The sequence below is a fragment of the Euleptes europaea genome, chromosome 16 (genome assembly GCF_029931775.1).
Source record: "Euleptes europaea isolate rEulEur1 chromosome 16, rEulEur1.hap1, whole genome shotgun sequence".
NCBI lineage: Eukaryota > Metazoa > Chordata > Lepidosauria > Squamata > Sphaerodactylidae > Euleptes > Euleptes europaea.
Window position 1 is genome coordinate 44,062,177 of NC_079327.1, and position 22,278 is coordinate 44,084,454.

The 22,278-nt window shown below is 41.7% G+C and overlaps 1 protein-coding gene across 6 annotated transcripts in view; it reads left to right on the forward strand.

Annotated features, from left to right (window-relative positions):
* Positions 1-1,658: 1,658 nt before the first annotated feature.
* The window catches only part of GLRA2 (glycine receptor alpha 2), a 160,903-nt gene continuing 140,283 nt past the window's right edge, over positions 1,659-22,278 (forward strand). For 3 of the 6 annotated variants that reach the window (XM_056861774.1, XM_056861772.1, XM_056861775.1), the window contains exons 1-2: positions 1,668-2,190; positions 4,255-4,388. In XM_056861774.1, the coding sequence (XP_056717752.1) occupies positions 2,123-2,190; positions 4,255-4,388 (202 nt within the window). In that variant the 5' untranslated portion in view covers positions 1,668-2,122. Of the gene's footprint in view, positions 2,191-4,254; positions 4,389-22,278 lie in introns of those variants that run through there. The other 3 variants (XM_056861773.1, XM_056861777.1, XM_056861776.1) reach the window with 3 other exon arrangements.

The window sequence follows — 22,278 nt, forward strand, 5'->3', positions numbered from 1 at the left end:
AGCTGGCTGCCATCGCCACAGCACCCCTTAGGACTGTGCTGCCCAAGTGTTGAAATGCCAGACAGCTATTCTGAGGAAGTCTCATGGCATGGCTGGGGGTGTGTGGATTTTCAGACTCGAAGCAGAACATGTGGAGTCTTTTGGTTAGCTGGTTGAAACATCCAACCCTGTTGGGTCTGTCCTGCTTGGTCTTGCACAATATTGTCCTTTCCATCTGAAAAAAACAAAAAGAACTAATTGAATTGGTTGGAATTACATGATTGTGTATAGGAAGCAATGTTTCAAAAGGAAAGAGGTGCTGCATCACGTTCCCATCATACAGGTGGAGTACTCTTCCTTCCTTTCCCACTACCCCAAAAGTTGTCCTTTGTGCTTTCCCTCGGAGAAGATCCAGTTTATACTCTGTGTTTCTGATGAGTTCATATTTCTATCTGTTACTGCCATCAATCTTCTTATTCTTTCTTCTTATTTCCTCCCCTTTTTCATATAAATAAGAGGTGTCTTATTTCACAACAGATTAGGTGAGGATGGCTGGCCTCCTGCCAACCCACACCCCCAAACAAGAGTTATTATGAAATTTTCCTACCCACATCTAGGGAGCTTTTTGGTCCTCCACTTTCACATCAGGCATAGCCAGACTGAGAAAGGCATGCAATCAAGCAGGCACTTCTCATCACTTTCAAGTCAACCCCTTAGGAAGCCAAGCTTCTCCTTCAGTTGTGCTCCTTTCATTCTGGCGGTCTTAACCCTGGCGGAAACTGCAATGAAGTGGAGGGAGTGTAATTAACTGATGTCTTAATCTTATGGATTCCCACCAGTACCCATGAAGCTGCCTCATACGAAGTCAATCCATTGGTCTATCAAGGTCAGCATTGTTTACTCTGACCCCAGGAAGAGGTTTTTCATCTCACCTGCTATTTGGACCTTTTAGCTGGAGATGCTAGGAATTGAACCAGGGACTACTGAGCCACAACCCCTCCCCTGAAATAATGATTGCATTTTATGATTTTATGTTTTATGATTGCATTTTATGATTTTATGTTTTATGATCCCTTTTTGTAACAATTGTAATAATTTTTATGCCAATAAAGGGCTAGGAATGAATGAATGAATGAATGAATGAATGAATGCATATTTTAAATTTTGCAATTACTATTTCGATTCCCTTTATTCTCTTTTGCTCAGCGCCTGAAGTTTCCCCTCCACCCTGTTGTGCCCCCTGCTTCTTCCTTCCCATTCCCCCTATCCTCCGCAAACCCACCGAGTAAAGCAGCAGATATCTGTAAAAACATGCCCTCAATGCGATCATGTGTGTCCTCAGCATTACTGAAGCCATTTGGGTTTACGTACTTGCTGATCTGTGGCAAGCAGATGGGTTTAAAAACAGGGGATGGGACGGGAGAGTTGAGTCCCTGTTTCTGGAGGAGGAAACGTCTCTGAACTCCAGTCACGTTTGATGGAGCCACTGAAGCATGCGCACAAGCTGAGCACGGAGCTGTCCAAGTGCTGAAATTTACAGGCAGTGTAACATCACAGCTCTTTCCTCTCATTCCGGCACAGAGAGCGTAGCTTTTTCTAGAACCCAACACCAATCATTCCCTTACGATATTTACAACGTGCTGATAAGGGGTGGTGGTGGTGGTGGTGGAGGTGGGAGAGGCCAAAAGCCCTCCCCATTTTAAGGACGATTCCTACAAATACCAATCTTTAACCCCAAGGGAAATAAAACCAGCTCCTGAAGACAAACCAACGTGGCAGCGTTATCCCCTTTTGCATGATGTTAAGGTAGAGAAGCATTTGGGATTGGGGGGGAGGAGGGGATTCGGCATTTGTGCAAAAGCAGGGAATAATCAGTTCAGATGCTTTGCATCTTTTGTGTTGGCTGCTTGGGATGAGCCTGGGTTTAAGCTAACAATGATTCCAAGGACTGGTACTTCTGATTTTTTACCATCTTCAATGGGTACAAATGCAGGTCTTCTCTTTCTGCTTTTAAAGAAATTTAAATTATTGCTGGATTTGGGAATTTAGACAAGACATAGTACTTTCTCTCCCCTCCCCCTTGGTTGACTCTGGGATCGTTTCTGGGATATTTTTTCCACATTCAACGCAGAAAACAGGAGGAATGAACCGGCAGCTAGTGAACATTTTGACAGCCTTGTTTGCCTTTTTCTTAGAGACACACTACTTCAGGTAGGTGAACCCCTAATGCTCTGTAAACTGCTGTTAAAAGTATAGAAATGAGACTTATATAATAGATGAGTTATTTTGCTGAGTCTATGAATGTTTCATTTTTAATTTGTATAGGCACAGCTTTTCCATGCGAAAAGAGCCGTTGCTTGGTAACACTCTTAAAAATGCTGCACAAGTTTGTGCAATAGTGACACGGGGACGATTTCCTCTAGGGTGAAATGCTTATACATTATAAAACTTAAAATATTTTCCCCTATCAATGCCATTGAAATATTTCAATTAGTATCTCATGTTCCTGTGGGATAGTGGAATCAGTTTGTCAGAAAACCGAAATTTTTGTCTGAGAATATACACTCAAGATCACTTAAAGTGTATTAGTTACCATTTAATGTTCATTAGCCACCCCATTGTACTCACCATCAGATTAACTCAAGGGTAGGGAAAGGGTGGGTTTCCACACTCATTTGTATGTGAAATAGTAATTCTGATGTACATTAGTAGCTGTGAATAAGGAATCTGAGGGTGGCAATCACTCTGGATTAACTACCACAGAGGATAAGAGTGTGGTGCAGGAGAGGAAGATGTTTACTTGTTGGGGGAGGGAATCTAAAATGAAGGCTGATCATTTCAAGCAATATCTCTAGGACAGTTTAATGTATGCAGGTCCTACCAGTTCAGTTAAACTCTCTAGAGATGAAAAAAGCGAAAAAGTTTGATCGAGAAATTGGCATTTTAGCTGGGTTTCAATATATGATTGTTTCTTTGGGGTACATGCGTATTACAGGTAGAAAGAATATGTAGAACAAGCATGAAATATTAAATATATTAACAAGTTGAAACGTGCATATAAGTCACAGCTGGTGCATCTCAGTGAAACTATTGGTGTTTTTTGAAAGATTATTCCTTACCAGTGTAATAGGTGGTTATCAAGTTTAACTATTGGATATTCCTTCTCTTTACTAGGATATGCCAACTCTTTCATTCTAATTGTTTAAATGTATTGTCATATTCTATTCAACAATATTTAATCTAAGTAGGGAATGTTATAAAGGTACATGAGGTTGGAACATGTTGCTGTTTCATAGTGCCGGGACAAAGCGGACTGTCTTGCTGACAATCTAATATGTATATATTCTCTATATTTTATATATTAATATGTCAGTTCCTTTGATCTGTCTTCTTGCTTGATCAAGTTTATGACTTATTTAAAACAGCATAAGAACACAGCATTTTATAACAAGAATCTTTGAGAGGGTTACTTTTGATCCCTATTAGATGGATTGTTTAAGAAGGCACCAAATAAAGTAAATAGTTTTGACACAATGGAATATTTTAAAGTCTGTGAGACAGTGTTAATTTCCTTATGAATAAAATTTGTTCATTTCAAGTGCCTCTTGTTCTTTGTCTTGGGGGAAAATGCCTAACATTCTGTGTGCACAATGCTATGACAGCATGGGAGCACAATTACTACCTAATAAGATTTAAATTGATATGAATGTTATGAGAAGGAGCCATTATCCTTGCTTGATGCAGGCTGATAGAAAATTAAAATCCTCACATCTCTCTGTATCCCAGAGGAAATAAACAGAATTGATGAAGAATCAAGTCACTTAATTAATGCCTATTAAGATTTTATAGCTTTGGTGCTTGGATATTGTTTTGGACACTAACAGAGCCAAGGTTTCTGATTGCAACATGATAAGTTTTTGCCACTCAGTCTTCTGGAGCCACTATCAATCCAACATGTAGTGCAGAGTCATTTTATAATCGACTGCATGTGACACATAGTACTATGGGATGCTGCAATAATAATACCTTGGATAGGATAATAAATTGAAACCCTGGACTGAACACACCTCCTAAAAATCTTTCACATTTCTGATCTGATTTCTTGAACAAAGTGCCATGCTTTTGAAAAATTATATAGGTATATCCAGAACATAGTTATTCATGTAACCAGTGTCTGAATTTTTGGAAACTGGTGTTTGTTTCTGCCATACAAAATACCAATGTGAATATAATGGAAGCTGAATAATTGCTAATGCTAGCTAATAATGTGTTTAGGACGTCTTTCTGTAAAGAACATGATTCCAGATCTGGGAAATCCCCTTCACAGACACTGTCTCCTTCAGATTTTTTGGACAAATTAATGGGACGGACATCAGGTTATGATGCACGAATAAGGCCAAATTTTAAAGGTAAGCCCATTTATATTAATTAGGAGTCAGTAATATACAATTTGGGTTAAATGTACATGAAGATTCTGAAGTGTATTCATTTAGTCTTTTCTGTGGCTTGTTCTCAGAAGCATGTTTATCGCACAATTATTCAAACGATTCTCTGCATATGTTGAGAAGCCATCACAGACTAAATAACACAGAAACACTGCACACACAATACTTTTCAGTGGAGTCAGTTTAAACATTCAGGTATAAGGTATCAAGCCTGCTTCATACTTGCACCTTTTATTTTCCTACACTTTGTTGCCATACTCTTGAGGACTGTTGTATGTGAACTTAGCTTCATTGAAAAGCATAGTATCTGAGGTGGCGAGGTATGCTCTACATGCAGTGTTAGGTCTGTGATGTCTCATTCCTACAGGGACTCTGTCACTTGTTGCTGCAGTCATCAAATGATGAACATGTTTTGTGAACCAGCCGCAAGTATTAAGTACTCAAGTGATGTGATACCAAGGGGTTGGCATGCTGTTAGATCTGGTTTTAGGTCAGTGGAGTTCTACTGGTTTCAGCAGATAATGCTACTAATGGTACTAATCTAAAGCTGAGACAATCCATTTAACTCACATGGAAATATGTTGGTCCATAACCATGCACTATAAATGACTATTTCATTACATTCTAAAAAACTGGATACCATACCAGGATGTGTGTTTAGACACCCTTAAATTTAAATTACAGATTAATTTGCAGAAGTCTATAACAGGACTCTGTCAAGTCCACTTGGAAGCTGGTGATTGTAAGCATATGAGTGCTAAATCAGGGTGTAAAATGTATCCATGAAACACCTGGAAAGAGGATTTCATTCATCACTTATTGACAATGTGAATTAATATTGTACTCAGTAATATTTTCTAGTGTTGTTATAATTTAGATCTTTATCATTTAGATTTGGCCATTCCAGGTGTGATGCATTTGGGAATGAATCTGTTTCAGTGTCCACTGTTTCATCTCCAGAGCTGTAGATATCATCAAATTGAAAAAATGGTGTTTCCTCTCATTTTGGTTCTCTTAGTATATGCCTTAATCATATGAACTACAGACGATTGCTCTTCTGTATCTACTGAACTGATTCCTCTTCTAAGGAGGTCTAAACTAAATACATTGTTCTCCTGAAAAAGTAGCTGTGAAGTGTGTTTTTCTGCTTCTCAAGTCTGTTCCCTTCCTGAATTCTTCATTCTGATGTTCAGCATATTTGGTTTCCTTTTACTTCTAGATTGTTCCCCACTAATTCTTTTAAGGAACACTATTGAGAGACAGTTAAGTGATTGTTACAAAAATACAGGGATAAAATATGTACATCTATAGAAAATTAAATTATGTTTTAAGTGAAGAGCTGATTTTTCACACAGGACTTTGGGAATGGATTTGGAGTCACAGATGATGAGAAGAAGACATGTGATATTTATCCATTAACCAGAATCTCTGTGTGGCTTGCAGATTTCATATTTATAGAGGATGCAGGCAAAGGCTTAAATGTGTGTGTTCTTAAATAATCATTGTGGGCATGTTTAACTTTTTTGTTTATATTCCTTATTATAATAGGATTAAACATATTTCTTATTAAAGATGGAAGTATTCAAAACCAATGGTAAAACAAGATAATTCTGAGTTTTTCATTGATACCTATAAACATTTTCACCTCATATTCTGCTTTGCAGATTTTAAAGGGTGTTTTCATAGTGGAAAAAAAGAAGTATTTCTTCCCCTCTTTTCATTCAAAATGCCAAAACATAAAAGGCAGTGTTTTTAATCGTATTGTTACTCTAAGAGCATTCATGTTCTTCACTGAACAAAAACAGTCTCGTAATTCCAAAACTTACATGCTCCTTTATCAACAGAACTCGATATAATGAAAGGTATCACTTTATTTCTGTACCTAAGAGGGTAACAGCTGTCCATACTTAATCTTTAGAAGGCATGAATGGCAGAGGAAATAGTGTTCATTTTAAATCTCTAATAATTGTGAACTTGTCATCAAGACTGTGATACAAAGTATATGCATGCCTGCTGTCACATAGATCTTGCTTTACTTATACACTTCTAGTGCAATCTATAGGGTAGCAGGTGTACATTAGCATTTAGAATGTTTAATTACTGCTTAATGAAGGAATGTTACATTACATTAAAACTGAACAGTTAAATAGAAATATTCTCAGTAGGGTTGCCAACTGTCAGACGGGGCCTGGATTTCTCTCGGAATTGCAACTGATCTCCAGACTACAGAGATCTGTTCCCCTGGAGAAAATGGCTGCTTTAGAGGGTGGACTCTATGGCATTACATCCCTCTGAGGTCCTCCCCCTCCCCATGCCCCACCTTCCCCAGGCTCTACTCCCAAGCCAGATGGGGTTAGTATTTAGGCATAGGGCAAATTAATAACCATTTCGAATATCATTTTGTAAAAAAAAAGAAGCTGGTTGATGTTTATATATTCACCCATTGTTTGCTTTTTGTCAATAGCAGTTACATGATGCTGTTATTATGCCAAACCCATCACAGTTTTCTCCAAAAAAATATGTTAGTCTACACAACCCACTAAAACTACATCAGCCCATGCTAATGCGACTTCATAAGTCATGAAAGGCCCGAATCAATACAGCTTTTGCAGAACCTACCCCAGTCTCAGATCTGCTTAGAAGTCTGTTAAGCCCCATTTACAGTGGGTAGCCGTGTTAGTCTGTTTGCAGTAGTCAAAAAGGGCAAGAGTCCAGTAGCACCTTAAAGACTAACAAAAATATTTTTCTGGTAGGGTATGAGCTTTCGTGAGCCACAGCTCACTTCTTCAGATACAGCTAGAATGTGAATCCATCGGTCTTTAAGTAGAGGAACAGTATGTAAATGAGAATAGCAGGCTTGATGGGATTAGGTGTGATATGCAGAAGAGTCTGTGATGTCCAGGGGAGAGATGGGTGTGGAGAAATCAGCATTGGTAATGGGCCATGAATGCAAGGTCTTTATTCAGCCCAGGTAAATGCATTGACTTTAGTTTGAATATCAACTGTAATTCAGCAGTTTAATAACTCACATGTTCAGTGCAGGTACCCCCAGACCTCATCAGGTCCTTCTATATAGCTTCCATCATCTTCTACTGCCTTCTAATTTATTCTTGGACAAAAGCAATCTTCTGTGCCCAGGACCCCTCCCTCACCTACAGAAAGTCCTCCGTAGTTGTTCCATACCATTTCCCCCCATTTGGGAAACATTTCTTATAACGCAAAAAGCAAAATAAAAGGACTCCACAGTGGCACCATTTAGCCACAGCCCTAAAGAACTATGGCCTCTCTGTTTTTAAAAAAAATAAAGGTCAAACCTTTTGCTTGAGTCTTATGACTCTGTTAATGGCAGAGCCTTCCCCTGGTGCAGAGATCCTTATGCTAATTGAACATGCCTCTTTGGGTTGTGCAAGGGTTGACAGGTCGCCCCTGACCACTAGTGGGGGATGGAGGTAGGTGATTGCCAGATCTAGGTTAGGAAACTCCTGGGGATTTGGGGGTGGAGCCTGGGAGGAAAGGGACCTCAGTGGGGTAGAATGCCACAGAGTCCACCTTCCAAAGCAGCCATTTTCTCCAGGGGAACTGATCTCTGTAGTCTGGAGATGAGCTGTAATTCTGGAGATCCCCAAGTCCCACTTGGAGACTGGCATCCCCAGCTGATGCAAGGCCCTTTGCCATTAGTAGAATGGAGTTGTAGGCTACAACCCCATTTTCTTAAACATTCTGAGGCACTTTAGGCAATCCTAAAACAGGCCTACTCAGAAGTAATTTTCATTGTTATTCAGTGTAGTTTACTTCCAGGAAAGTGGTGGAGTGGAGCCTAATTTGTCCAGTATGGTTAAACAAGAAAATATTTTTGCACTGCCAACACTTCCAGTGTTTGCTGCTTGCCGGTATGGCCTGGAAGCTGAATCCTGTGCATTGTGTCTGTGTGAGGTAGCGGACTTTCCACCCAGTGGCGAAATACATCCTCAAATCTCACTAGGTTTCCGTCTGGTGGTGTGTGGAGTTCACGATACCATAGATCCTACAACATGCTTGAGGCACTTTTATAGTGGCCATTTTTGGACTGTTTTCAAGCTCTCAATAGCTGTCCCAGTTTATACCACATTTAGTTTAGGAGTCATAATGAAGTACATAAACTGATCTAGTTCCACTGAAGTATTTTCACAATAGAACTAAGTAGCAGCCCCTCCAATTGCTGTCAAAGCAAAGGATATATTCTGCTTGATTCTGAACGTAACGTCCTACTCACTACTTCAGGAGGAAAACAGGTGACCGGAACAACAGGATTAAACCTTTCCGACATATTTTCAAGTCTATCTTTGCACTCCTAAGGACTAGAAACATATTTTTCTTAAAGAAAATATTGAGATACTGAAGTTTCTGCATTCTACGTCCAATCCCAGTTTCTATGTTTGTGCAGTGTAGTCAGTTCAGATTCAACGGCCTCTATTGGTCAGTCTTCAAATATGAAATTTATAATGGTATCAACTATCAAAATATTGACAATTATGTCATGTAATCTATCAAACAGCTCTGATTTCTGTAATAAAACATCATATTAGTTTTTACCAATAAATCTTTACCATTCACTTTTAAACTGAATAATATCCTCTGTTCTACAGCTGCTCTAGCGTAATTTAGATTTTTTCCTTTACATGGTTTACCAAGAGTACATAACAAATGCTGCTATATAATGACAGCCATGTCCCTCAGATGACAAAGCAGACATTCTGATTGTCATGTTTACCCCAGCTTCTTTCATTTTTTCTTATCAGAAACAGTGTAACAGGGCACCTATTCTGCAGAATTACATCCAGACAGATGGATTTCAATTGGAGGTGAAAGGGTAATGAAGTGGTATGGATGTAATATAGCATGGATTTCTACTGGCATATATTTGCATGACGATCTTGCTTCCATTATGAACATATGATGCTGCCTTATAGTCAGACCATTGGTTCATTTTGCCTAGCACAGTCTACTTTTCTGACTGGCTACTGTTGTCTAAATTCCCAAGCAGATATCTTAACTAATCTCTCTAACTGTGATCCTTTTCCACTGGAAACAGTAAGGATCAAACCCCGAACCCTTCTGCATGTAAAGCATATGCTCTACTATTGAGCTGTGAGCTTTAAATTTTATGACATGCTGAAAGTTTTCTTTGCTGGTATTGCTCTGTCTTTTTTGGGGGGGTATTTTCCAAAACAAGGCTAAATCTCAGCACCAATCATCTTCCTTCACATCAAAAGCTGCCAGAATACATCTATTTGACAGTCATTTAGTGGCGATTTGCATTAAGATGCTCTCTGACTAGATTCTACAAGCTGGTGAAAAGCAATGCAAAGATCCAGAGTAAATTGGCAGCTAGTATTTCCTAGTATGAGAAATTCAGGATATGAAAGAAAAATGAATGCAATCCTCCCTGAAGTGAGGAAGTCTCTTAGTCTATGCAGAGGGAAATAATACCATGCAAGAGAGGAAACAGGTATATTCTTGAGACAGTAGGGTGAACCTGAATGGATGTAAATTAAGCATATTGATCAGAATTGGGTTAATTGGCATATATTCAGAGGATTTAAGTTTAGTTAACACAGCTAGATTTTTACACTACTTTTCGGCACACTTGTTTGTGGTGGCTGCTACTCCTTTTCCAGTGTAAGGCTTTAGGCTTCAGGTAGAGTAAGTCTGTACAGATATAATAAAAGGCAGTTCATGTGGCTCAATATTGCACTACAAATGCAATATTCTGTTTGGGAACCAGTACAAGACATGATGGACGGGCTTGCACATGCATGTCCATCAGCCAATTGGTTTATTACTTGATATCTCAGAGCTGAAGGCGAGAATTGCTTCCATGGGAAAATAATGTGCTTGCAGAGGCGTAGTGTGGAGTGATACAAAAGCCGGGTGTGGGTTTGATGTATGATGGCTGTTTTGTGTGTTCAGATCATTGTGATGCTCAAGTCTTTAAACTCATACAGATGAACAGGGTGAGCTCCTTCACCCTGGGCTGGGTTGGACATCTGTATCATTCTGGCAAGTGGTAAAATAGGATGCTGCCACATTTCAGGTGTAGGTGTGAAATGAAATACATGGTAGAATATATGGGACAATGGTTCTCTCTGCCTACCTTGTGAGTGAAGTGTGAAATCACCTTCAAACCCTGCATTTTGTTCCTTAGCCTTGAAGGTCAATGCAAGGATTCAGTTATGGTGCAAAAGCTAAGGAGGAATTGGATGCTATGCCTGTTTAACACTATGACCTTTTTCCTGAGGGAAAAAATGCTTTTCGTTATTGCATGTCAGTGCTTGTCATAGTTGCATGTCAATGCAATAGGTGCTGCTTTTACATCATTGCATTACTATGTGCTGCACCTGTTGAATTTCTGTCTTTTATGCAACTGTCCACTGCACAAAGCCTGAGTTAAGAGTAAGGGTGGTGACAACAAGTAAGATTCTGCAATTTCCAAGGGAAGCAAACAATTGCTAAAGATGTTTGTCATGTGATCAGCATCTAATCTGACCAATGAGCAGAAGTCTGGGCCTTACATTCTCCTCCTCATAACTGGGCGAAACAGAAAGCCCCGGGCCAACACATGGATTTGGATCTGCATGGAGGCTGATGGTTGTTCTTAGAAATTCTTACTGAAGCAGTTATGGAGAGATTGGCTGGGATCGTGATAATTGCTCAGAGCACATGGCTCTTCTGAGCATTAGGGTTGCCAGGTCCCTCTTCATCATTGGCTGGAGAATTTTGGGGCAGAGCCTGAGAAGGTCAGGGTTTGGAGAGGGGAGGGACTTCAATGCCACAGAGTCCAATTGCCAAAGCGGCCATTTTCTCCAAGTGAACTGATCTCTATCACCTGGAGATCAGTTATAATAGCTGGAGATCTTCAGATAGTACCTGGAGGTTGGCAACCCTGCTGAGTATGATTACCCAATACGGTGCCAAACCTCAGGTTACCAGCTCTGATATGGGAAAATTCCTGGAGATTTGGGAGTGGTGCCTAGAGGGGAGAATTTGGGGGGGATTTACCTACAATCTATGATATGCCATTGAGTTTGCTCTCTGAAGCTGCCATTTTCTCTAGTGGAACTCATCTGTGTAGTCAGGAGATCAGTTGTAATTCTGGAAGAACTGCAGGCCCCGTTTGAAGATTGGCAATGCTGCCCACATCCCAAATTACAGGAAAGTGGGTAAGACTGTAAGGCCACTGTTCAATGATGCTTGTGGTTCGCTGATGGTTCCAACCTTGAAACATCTGCCACAGAAGGACAAGCAAGTTGCAAGCCTCCCTTAGGTGTGGTCCTCGTTCCCTAGATGGAAGTAAAAGGCCTGTCCTCTCCAACATCCCACTACCCTTCTCTACAAACTTTGTGCACTCATCCCAGCACTCAGGCAGTTGTCAGGAGAAGAACAAACTGGCTTCAGAGAAAAGAGAGTAAAATCACCATCACCACAGCAACCAGTTGGCCACAGTGGGGTGGTGGAGGTTTGACATCCCTTTCTCCTTGGCCAGCCTCCATGTGCCTCAGCAATCTCACTCTTTCACCAGAACAGCTGTGCCTCATGCTGGGGGAAGGAGACAGCAACTAAGCAGAAAGAGAAGTTAAGGGTGCACAGTCTTCTCAAGATAGGGTTGCCAGGTGCCCGGTGGTGGCGAGCAAACCCCCGGCCATTTGCCCCTCTGCCCGCTGACCAGCTGAGGGTCAGCGGACAAATGTGCATGCGTGTGTGCACGTGCACATGCATGCCGCAGTACAGAACTTGGGCGGGGCCAAGGAAGTGAAGGAGGATGGCGCAGGTGCGGCAGAGCCTTGCCCCAGCCCCCGCACGTGTTGGGCACCATTATGCGCCGCCGCGGGGAAGGACAGGTGCCACCATGGCTTCCCCACCACCCGCCAACCCCACTATACTCCAGCCACTGCGCCCAGCCACCCCGATGCTCAGCTGGCTGGCCCAGCCCCACTCACCACCTGGGCCACCAAATCAGCTCCCCAGGTGAGTGAAGGTCCGCACATCCGGTTGTAAACCGGAAGTAGCGCACGCGAGATCCCCAAGCTCTGCCCCCAAAGCCTGCCGCTGGAGGAGAGGGTGGACCTGGCAACCCTATCTCAAGAGGAGAGGCTTCACAACGCTCCTGGCTGGCTCACAGCAAGAGCAGGCTTCAGCCATAGGAAGCCAGAGTACCATTTACTTCCCTCACTGCCTTTGTACTCTCTCCCTTGCATGAAGCAGAGTAACACCGGCCACCTCGCTGTCACCTGAGCCAAAAGCCTCCTGCCAGGGAGAGAAAGAAAACAGCAAGAGAAGTAAAGGGCCACAGGCTTCCCTCTGCAGGAGTATATTGTGAGCCAGTCAACAGTGTTGACTTGGAGCCTTCCTAAGGAATGCTCATATCCCAAATGGAGTAGGATCCTGCAGAGGGAACCATAGCACCCTTTCTTCTGCTCCCTTCTTGCTCTCTTCCCCTCATCGCAGATATACAAGGGCTGGCTCAGTGGCGGATCTACTATGAAACTAATGAAGCTAAAGCTTTAGGGCTCCTAGTTTTTTTTAAAGTGTTTGTTATTAAAATAAGGCTATTTTAGTGATAGAATCATAAGCCAATGGGTTGAAGTACTTAATACTGACCTTAGAATATGCTCTAATATCCATTTTGTATGGCCTCAAAATGTCCCTGAAATTTCAAAATTTTCTCAGGGCTTGCAGTGCCCGAACCCCTAGCTGTATGGGCTTGCGGAGCTTGCCAGTATCTATGCATAGCAAAAACAACCTATTATAATGTAAATCAAGTTGCCGAATCTAAGTTATAAGGTCTATTGTTATTATTACCCTCCTGGACAAACCTAAGGAGGAAAAAAATCAGTTCCTAACCTCCAGGGCTGGCCTGGAGAAAAAAATCCTCTGTTGCCATCCTCCAGGAATGACCTAGAGAAAAAAGTGTTTGCCAATCTCAAGGGCTTCTCTAGACTGAAAATCAGTGGTTGCCAACCTCCAAGGCTTGTATTTTAACAAAAACAACCTGTTGTAATTTTTACCAGGTTTTCATATCAAAGTTGCACATTTAATGATGATATTTCTACGCTATGTATACTTACTACAACTATAATGCTAAACAAAAACCAACTCAATATTATACATACAAAATCTCACACATACATGCAATACAAATACCACATAATAGGACTGTCGATTCGGTTCCATCCGAACTGAAAAACAGCCGAATTTGCCCCGATTCAGCGGTTTCTAGTTCGGATAGAACCGAAGTAAAAAAAGGCAGGAAAAAGACAAGCCGAACTTGGGCGGACGCTGGATAAATTCGTACTACTTCGCCCCTGAATCAGCATTTTCCAGCGGCCAGTAGGTAGCCAAGCTGGGTCTTCTTCTGGCCAATCAGTCACGGATGAGTGTGTGAGCCCGGCCACTGTGCGGCCCAGGGAAAGAAAGAGAGTGTCTCTCTCTGTGTGTGAGAGAGATCCCCGGGTGTGTGTGCGTGGTCCCGGGTTGCTGTGCGGCCCGGGGGGGGGGGGGAGAGAGAGGCCATTTATGCACGGGAGGTTTTGCCTTGGATTTGCTGCTCTCTAGATGCACATTTTCCCAATCCAAATTCTCAAAACTCAACAATAAGCTCCCATGCAGAATTTTGTGAATCTGGACGGGGAAAATGTGCATCTAGAGAGCGGCAAATCCAAGGCAAAACCTCCTGTGCATAAATGGCCAGAGAGTCTGTGTGTGTGAGTCTGTATTCCTTCCATTGCTGCTGCTCCTGTGCTGCTCCTGTGCTGATTGTGAGAGATCCTGAGCTGAGGTGACCTGCTGCTGCTTGCTGGAATCAGATTGGATTACTCCTCCGGACCCCTGCTTCTGCTGGAAAAGAAGACATCTACAGTTTGACCCATTTTGGGGCTTTTCTCTATAACTTTTTTTCCTGTGTGTGTGTATGTGTGTGGGGGGAGATTCTGTGGGGGGGAAGCCAAAGGGGGGAGGTTCTGCTTGGGGAGGGTTGATTGCCTCTGCGCTAGTGTTTTTTTGCTGTTTTCACTGGTTGCCACCTTTGCTTGGAGGTCAGTGTGGGACGGTGAGTCTCTCTCTCTGGCTGCCCCGTTGTTCTCCTTCGTTTGGAATTTGCGTCTTCTTGTCACGGGGGGGCTGTTATGTTTGGGTGGGTTAATTGTCTCTGTGGGCCATGTCCGTAGAATCCAAGCTTTTGCCTTCTTTTGCGCGATGGGGGGAGGGAATGGCATGTAGCGGGCGTGCATGTGTGTATGCACCAGTGGTGTCGTGTGCCATACAATGCAGCATCCTACTTATTCCCCCCCTCCCCAGCCCCCCGCAGGTGTCCCTGCTCAGGATCTCTCCTTTCCCCTGACAGTGACAGCTCAGCCACGTTGTCTCCTCCCTCAACTCCCCCCACCCCGGTCTTTGTTGTTTTTGGGTGGCCCCGGGGCTGAGGAAGCGATAACAGGAGGAAGTGAAATGTAGAGGAAAGGGCAGGCAGTCCTGATCCTCTGGCCTGCTTACTCGAAAGTAGGAACTGCGGTGGGGCTTTGCTCCCAAGGTAAAGCAGAGCGAATTGTAAACAATGCCCCTTTTATCAGTCCACAACAATGGGAGGTTTTGCCTTGGATTATCCGCTCTCTAGATGCACATTTCCCCCATCCAAATTCTAAAATCTCAACAATAAGGCAGAGTTTTGAGAATTCAGATGGGGAAAATGTGCATCTAGAGAGCAGCAAATCCAAAGCAAAACCTCCCATGCGTAAATAGCCAACGAGAAACAATGGGAGGTTTTGCCATGGATTTGCTGCTCTCTAGATGTACATTAAGGATTGCCTACTCCCATTCATTCCAATGGGCGGATGGGGGGACCCCTTCCAGACCCCATAACGTGGGACCCCCTGACCCAATCTTAACCAAAGTTGGGGGTTCTTGCAAGTAGGGTCCCTCCAAGCTACCCAGAATGTTTGGGACCTCTACCTCCAAAAATGCCCCCCCCCGGAGCCACGGAAAGCCGCAAATGTGCTTTAAATGGCTTTATTCAGCTGAATTTATTCGGGAATGCCGAATTTCATGCAGAATTCCACGGATCCAAATAGGGGGAGTTCAGACTTTGGCATTTCCCAAATAAACATGGGCTGAATTTTGTCAAATCCAAATTTTACCGAATTTTTTTTTCAACAGCCCTACCACAAAATAGATCAGTCATCATACAAAATCTCAAGGTCAGAGGGTACAGTCTCCATATTTGACAAGTGAAGTCCATGAAACATATCACTATAACTGTTTTGAACGTTCCACCAGTAAGGAAAGAAAAAAGCTCTGGGCGAACTGGGAATATAACTCGAGAATCCATGTGCATCTTCTGAGGAAGAAATCTTTGAAACAGGAACAACCAACCGGTAACCTGTAAATAAAATAAAATAAAATAAAATAACTTTACACATGGACATGTCTGGAAAAAACGATAGTAGACATAAACACTTACCTTGAGAAGTTATAGTGATATGTTTCATGGTCTTCACTTGTCACATATGGAGACTGTACCCTCTGACCTTGAGACTTTGTATGATGACTGATCTATTATGTGGTATTTGTATTGCAAGTATGTGGGAGATTTTGTATGTATAATATTGAGTTGGTTTATGTTTAGCATTATAGTTGTAGTAAGTATACATAGTGTAGAAATATCATCATTAAATGTGCAACTTTGATATGAAAACCTGGTAAAAATTACAACTGGTTGTTTTAGTTAAAATACAAGCCCTGGAGGTTGGCAACCACTGATTTTCAGTCTAGAGAAGCCCTTGAGATTGGCAAACACTTTTTTCTCTTGGTCATTCCTGGAGGGTGGCAACAGAGGATTTTTTTCTCCAGGCCAGCCCTGGAGGTTAGGAACTGAATTTTTTCCTCCTTAGGTTTGTCCAGGAGGGTAATAATAACAATAGACCTTATAACTTAGATTCGGCAACTTGATTTACATTATAATAGGTTGTTTTTGCTATAACACTATCGTTCTAACAACCTAGGTTCTTCTTTTTGAGGTGAATATCTATGCATAGCCTACATTTTGGCAACTGGATCCTCAAATCCTTTGTTGGTGCATGGCTTAATAGTTCTATAGCTCTGCCCTTAGGCTAGAGCCAATCAGAACCATAGAAAGACACCTGAATTCTCAATTCAGGCTGCACTCATCTCGCTTATGAATTTAACCCCCCAAAATCAGATTTTCACCTCTTTATCCTAATGAGCCCCTCTGATGACCTTCTACCTCTCTATTAGAGAATGAACCAGTACGTCTGCCATAGAACAACCTGACTGAAGAAGATAACAGCGGTTGCCCAGACCTCGTTGCTGGTGGGAAGGGGCTCCACTGTATGGCCCATTTTCAAGGACTCCTCCCCACCACTTTGTTCTCCATCACTTGGGCCTTGTTGGATGTTGCCCTATTGTTGCTAGTTGCAAAGCGGGGGCATAACAGTTCAAGCTTCAGGGTAACAAAAATGTAGGTCTGCCACTGGGCTGGCTAAGCTTCAATAGTGTGTGTGTTAGGGGAAGACAACTCTACGTGCTCATGGATCCTCTGAAAAGGTTATGATTATGTGTGTATGGTGGGATGGTGCACAGAGCACTCAATTGCTATGTGTCCCTTTTGGTTGATGGTAACTATGAATGTAGCTCTCCAGGAGTAGTGGAGTGAGTACCACAGCTTTAAGAGACTAAGAAGGGTGTAACTCTTTGGAATGCACTGTAAATATTTGAACAGAGATCTCAGTTATATATTCAAAGAAAAGATGTGGTACAACCCACCTGAGAGCACATTATATTTGAATGATGGTGGGAAATCACATGTTTGAATGTCCTCCTCATAAAAAGTAATTTTGCATGTATAAAAACTAGCCGATTGAGAAGAAAGCTAGGCTAGAATTCTTTCCTGTGACATGCTGGCTTTACACAGGAGTGGGGTTTTTTAGTATTTTTCATGCAAACATGCAGCCTTTCACCAGTACGCTGAAGCAATACAGCCTCAGGAAAATGTAAACATAACATATATGAATGTATAGTTCAGCCCTTATAATGCAATTATTATGCATGATTATATTTCCATATAAACAGCGCTCTCTTTTCTTTGTATAACCATTGATACCCCCCAGGCTTTTTGGATAAATGAGGTTGAACTATATATAGTGTCTTCACTGCCAGAAATGCAGTGACAGGGCTGTTCTTTCATGTTCTAGAATGACAACGTGCCCCAAGTTGCTCCTTCTGATGCAAAAGGGCATGTAAATGTTACCATTATCTACATATTAGCAAGCTGCAATTTGGCCGAGTAAGGACTGCAGTTATGAAGAAATCATGTCTGATGATTATTAATCTCTGGGTGTAATGTCATTTTCATGCTGAGTCAATGGGTTTAAATCTAGGTAATAAACACACTGGACTAGGTCACTTATTTATAATTTACCCTGACAACAGCTTCAGATAATGGCTTTTGTACTTTAACTTTCTGGCATCGGGAGTCAGATTTTTTTGCCATGTTGAAGCCTACTACTTAGTAGTTTGCCTGTTACTCAGAGAAAGAATTGATAACATAAAATACTCAGTGAGGGAAAGACAAAACAAAGTATTATATGGCAAGTCAATAACAGGGGGGAAAGTTGTTGCATGAAAACAGTTTCTTAATGAACTGAGGGGCAGCATACCAAGTGAATTTAAAAAAGCATTCCTTTATTTTTAAGAACACTGAAATGTATATTGAAAATCGATCTCTGAACGTGAATCTGAACTGGACAATTATAGTTCTGATTTATAGTCCAGATGTACATATTCATAGGTCTGGACTTCCAGCTCGCATGGTGGAGAAAAGTGTGCTCCCTTCTTTTCAACCATTCAAATATGAGCAGTGATGGAAGAGAGGCGTGTCCCCCCTTCCATGAACATAATGAGCAATGAACAGATTGGAGAAAAAAATCCATCCCCTTTCCTCTCCACATGAATTGGAACACCCAGAATGTTTTAATCAGCCCTTATTTCCTAAGACTATGTTTAAAAAAATCCTGAAAGAAACATAACAAATATTGGCAGAATTTAAATTTCCTCTGTGCACAGAGATATCCAGTCACAGGTATCAACTGGATACCATATTACCACGGCAGTGTAAAAAACATTTCTCCTGGTCAGGCTCCATCTTACAAAAGGGATCATGCAAAATCACTTCACATTGTTATTTCCAATACCAGCTAAATCTGACCACTGGTAAATAAGGGCAATCATACATTTTTTTTGAAAAAGTTTTAAATATTTCAAACTTATTCAGAGTCTGAGAGAAAGTTCCCCAATGAGTAGAAGGCACATATTATCTTTTCAGCTCTTGAAACTAGAATTTAAATTTCAGTTGCCAGTGAAAAGATGGCAGGAGAGTTCAGTGCTGGTAGATCCCACATAGATACATCAGAGTATCAGCAGTGATGTTTTTTCATCTGGAGAGAAGTTCAGACTGACACAGTAGGAGTATATATTGTCAATAAGAAAGCAGGAGGAATCGCGAAACAGTGTGAGACAAAAAGAAGGTCAAGGCATGTCTCTTACAGAAATCACTAAGCATTGCAAATCTTGCATGCACTTGAGAACAGAATTTGATGCGATAATCTGTACAACTATATTCATCTAGGCTCTTTCATTTTCTATCACCAACTAAACATAACAGTAATAGATAAATGAAATATGAAAATTTGAGCAATGGCTAATTTGAACACATTTCCCTCCTTTATATATCCTATTGAGTTTAAAATTTGCTAGATATGAGGCACAATCCAGCCAAAGAGAAGCACTCGTTCTAATTTATTACAATGGGAGAGATTTGTGTTCGCATAAGTGGGAAGAAAGGTCTTTAATTGGAATAGATAGTACCCCAGTTTTGCGGATACTTTCCTGAAAAACACTGGCTGGCATTTCCCTTTTTTACAGGAGCCTTTGTGGGTTAAATTGTATGGATTAGTTGCAGTAGTAGTTGGCCCAGCCTTACAGGTAGTGATAGTGCTGGAGAGCCTGCACATACAGCAAAGTGAGGGGGTAGTATCTGTAGGCAAACAAGCCTATGTGTACAGATTTTGAGACCTCAAGGTTTGTACAGGACAGGCCTTATTTGGGTTGTGTTTGGTGCTGTGGTTGCAGTCTCTCTTTCTGTGTTAGAGTTCTCCCTTGGCAAGTTTCTTTCGCATCTAAGCACAATAAAGAGATCTGTTGTCGAAGCTACAGAGCCTCCTGTGAGTTGACTACAAAGCAGACTGAAGAGGTGAATTGGAAGCAGGGTAGATAGACTCCCTACCCACCATGCCTCAGAGAATGCTAAAGTATTCTGAGGTAACCGAGTAGACTGTACCACTCCAGAGGGCAGAGGAACACCCTTTCTGAATGCTTCCCATATAAGAACACATGCCATAATAAAAAAGAACAAGTAGCACATCAAAGAGAAAGGTCTTGGCCCAGCCCGCACTGTGCTAATATTCTACTTGTAAGGGGCTATGTGGGAACATTCACAGACATGACTTCCCACATGTAGTTTTAAGTATTATAGACCATTCTACCATCTCAGAACTCTTGTTCAGCGTGCCTTTCCCAACATAGGACAGTGTATGAGGAGCAGGTGTTGGGACAAGTGTCTTTGGGTCCAGGTCTCTTCAGATGGGGGAAGAGCTTGTAGTCTAATGTCTTCACCAGCAGTGTTTGGGCACACATCTGTTGGCTATTCAAGTCTCCATGCATGGTCCAGCTACTTCCTGCCACCTCTAGGGTTGCCAATCTCCAGTTGGGGCCTGGAGATCTAGAACTGATCTCCAGACTACCTGACTCACTCACTCACTTGCTTATTTATTTATTGTTTAAGACATTTATTCCACTTCTTCTGGAGAAAATGGCTGCTTTGGAAGATGGACTGCATGGCATTATACCCTACTGAGCCCCCCTCCCTAAACCCCACTCTCCCAGGCTCCACCCTCAAATCTCCAGGTATTTGAAAACCCAGGGTTGACAACCCTACACCTCTCCATTATTCCTTGCATACCAGAGAGTTGCTGCTGTTTCTGTTACCTTTTCAGTGCCACTATGCTAAACACATGAGAAGTAGTTGACGCAGTAGTAGGTTGGGATACATGGTCCTAGCAGTGATGTCATAAAACCTTTCTGTGGTGGTGATGGGAAAGGAAAGGGTTTTTTGTAACACATGAGAAGATTCAGAGCCAAACAGGCCCAAATTATATATGATCACAAATAGCAGACATTTGGTGACAGATGATTTTTAAGGTAATATGATAGAGCCATCGGTACCTGCAATATTCATACCCATTTCTTTTGTTCCACTGTCATTTCTGGCTAAAGAGATTACCTGCAATACACATAAAGAGGGATATTAGTGGATGGGTGCACACCACCATGTCTGTATCATAACAGCTCTCTGGGGATAAAAATATCACCAGTCTCACTAGTTTTACTTATATCACCAGTCTCACTAGCTTTCCAGGAAGTCCTGTATTCTTTCTATGTAATAATAATTAGGTCTATGCTACAAGGGTGTGTGTGCTTCTTGATGCTGTTGGAAATGTATATACATTATTTTTGATAGATTGCAATTAAGTGGTCAAAAGGATTCCTTCATACAGAGTGAAGGTAGTTGATGATCTGATTGGCTGGGATCACTACTGGATGACTGAGGCCAGAAGCATTATGCTAATTATTTCAATCAGTTTCATTTGCCACCAAAGCTTTCTTTCAGATTTCTGTAATCCTAGTTCTGTTATGTTGTTTATTAGATGTCTCATCCTGTTGATTGAACACTGTGTAATCCGCCTTGAGTCTCAGTGAGAAAGGCTGACTATAAATGAAAAATGGGGGCCAGACGTGCCCAGATTGGACACAATGTTATTTGGATGCTCCCCTTTACTCCAGGAGGTTCCTGCTGCCAGTGTGGGGGAAAATCCATGTGTGGATGCAAGCCATGGTACTATATGTTGTTTGCTGCAAGAGCAGAAAACCATAATGTGGGAATTCTGTGCCACTTCCCCTACATGATAAATGAATTGGGCCCAGACTAAGTTTTCTATTTTCACAAGGTACTTTTTTCAATGGAACACAATGTTCCCACCTCTCCCTTCCCATTGCTGCCCAATTATCCCCTCCAAATACTGCTCTCAGGAGACAGGGGACTCTTGGAAGTAGCATGAGACCCAAAATGGGAAATGAACTTGCAATAGAAGTAATATGGCTAGAAATACTGGGCCCAGAGGGTTACTTAAAAGTGTGGGGTGTATTATTGCCTATCTGATCAAACCCTTGATGCTGATCTTGAGATGGAGAAGGAAATAAGGGAGGTGACTAAAACAGATAATGTTCTGATGCTGGGAGACTTTAACTACCCTCACATTTACTAGGTAAAGATGTGCCTCAATCAGCTGTAGAAATGAGATTCCTAGACATTATAAATTACTCTGCATAGAAACAGTTCGTCACAGATCCAATGAGAGGAGTGGTGATTTTGGACTTTGTTTTGAGCAGGACTCAAGACCTAGTGAGATCTGTAAAGATTGTTGCACCTGTTGGTAACAGTGACCACAATACTACTAAGTTCAGCATTCACGTCAATGGAAAGTTACCCCTAAAGTCCAAAATTGTAATGTTTTATTTCAAAAGAGGGAAGTTTACAAAAATGAGGAGAATAATTAAAAGGAAGCTGAAAGGGAAACACAAGAAGGTCAAATCCCTAGAGGATGCTTGGAAGCTTTTAAAACCACACTAATTGAAGCCCAGTTAGAATGATTTTCCCAGGTTAGGAAATGTTCTTCCAAGTCATGTCTAC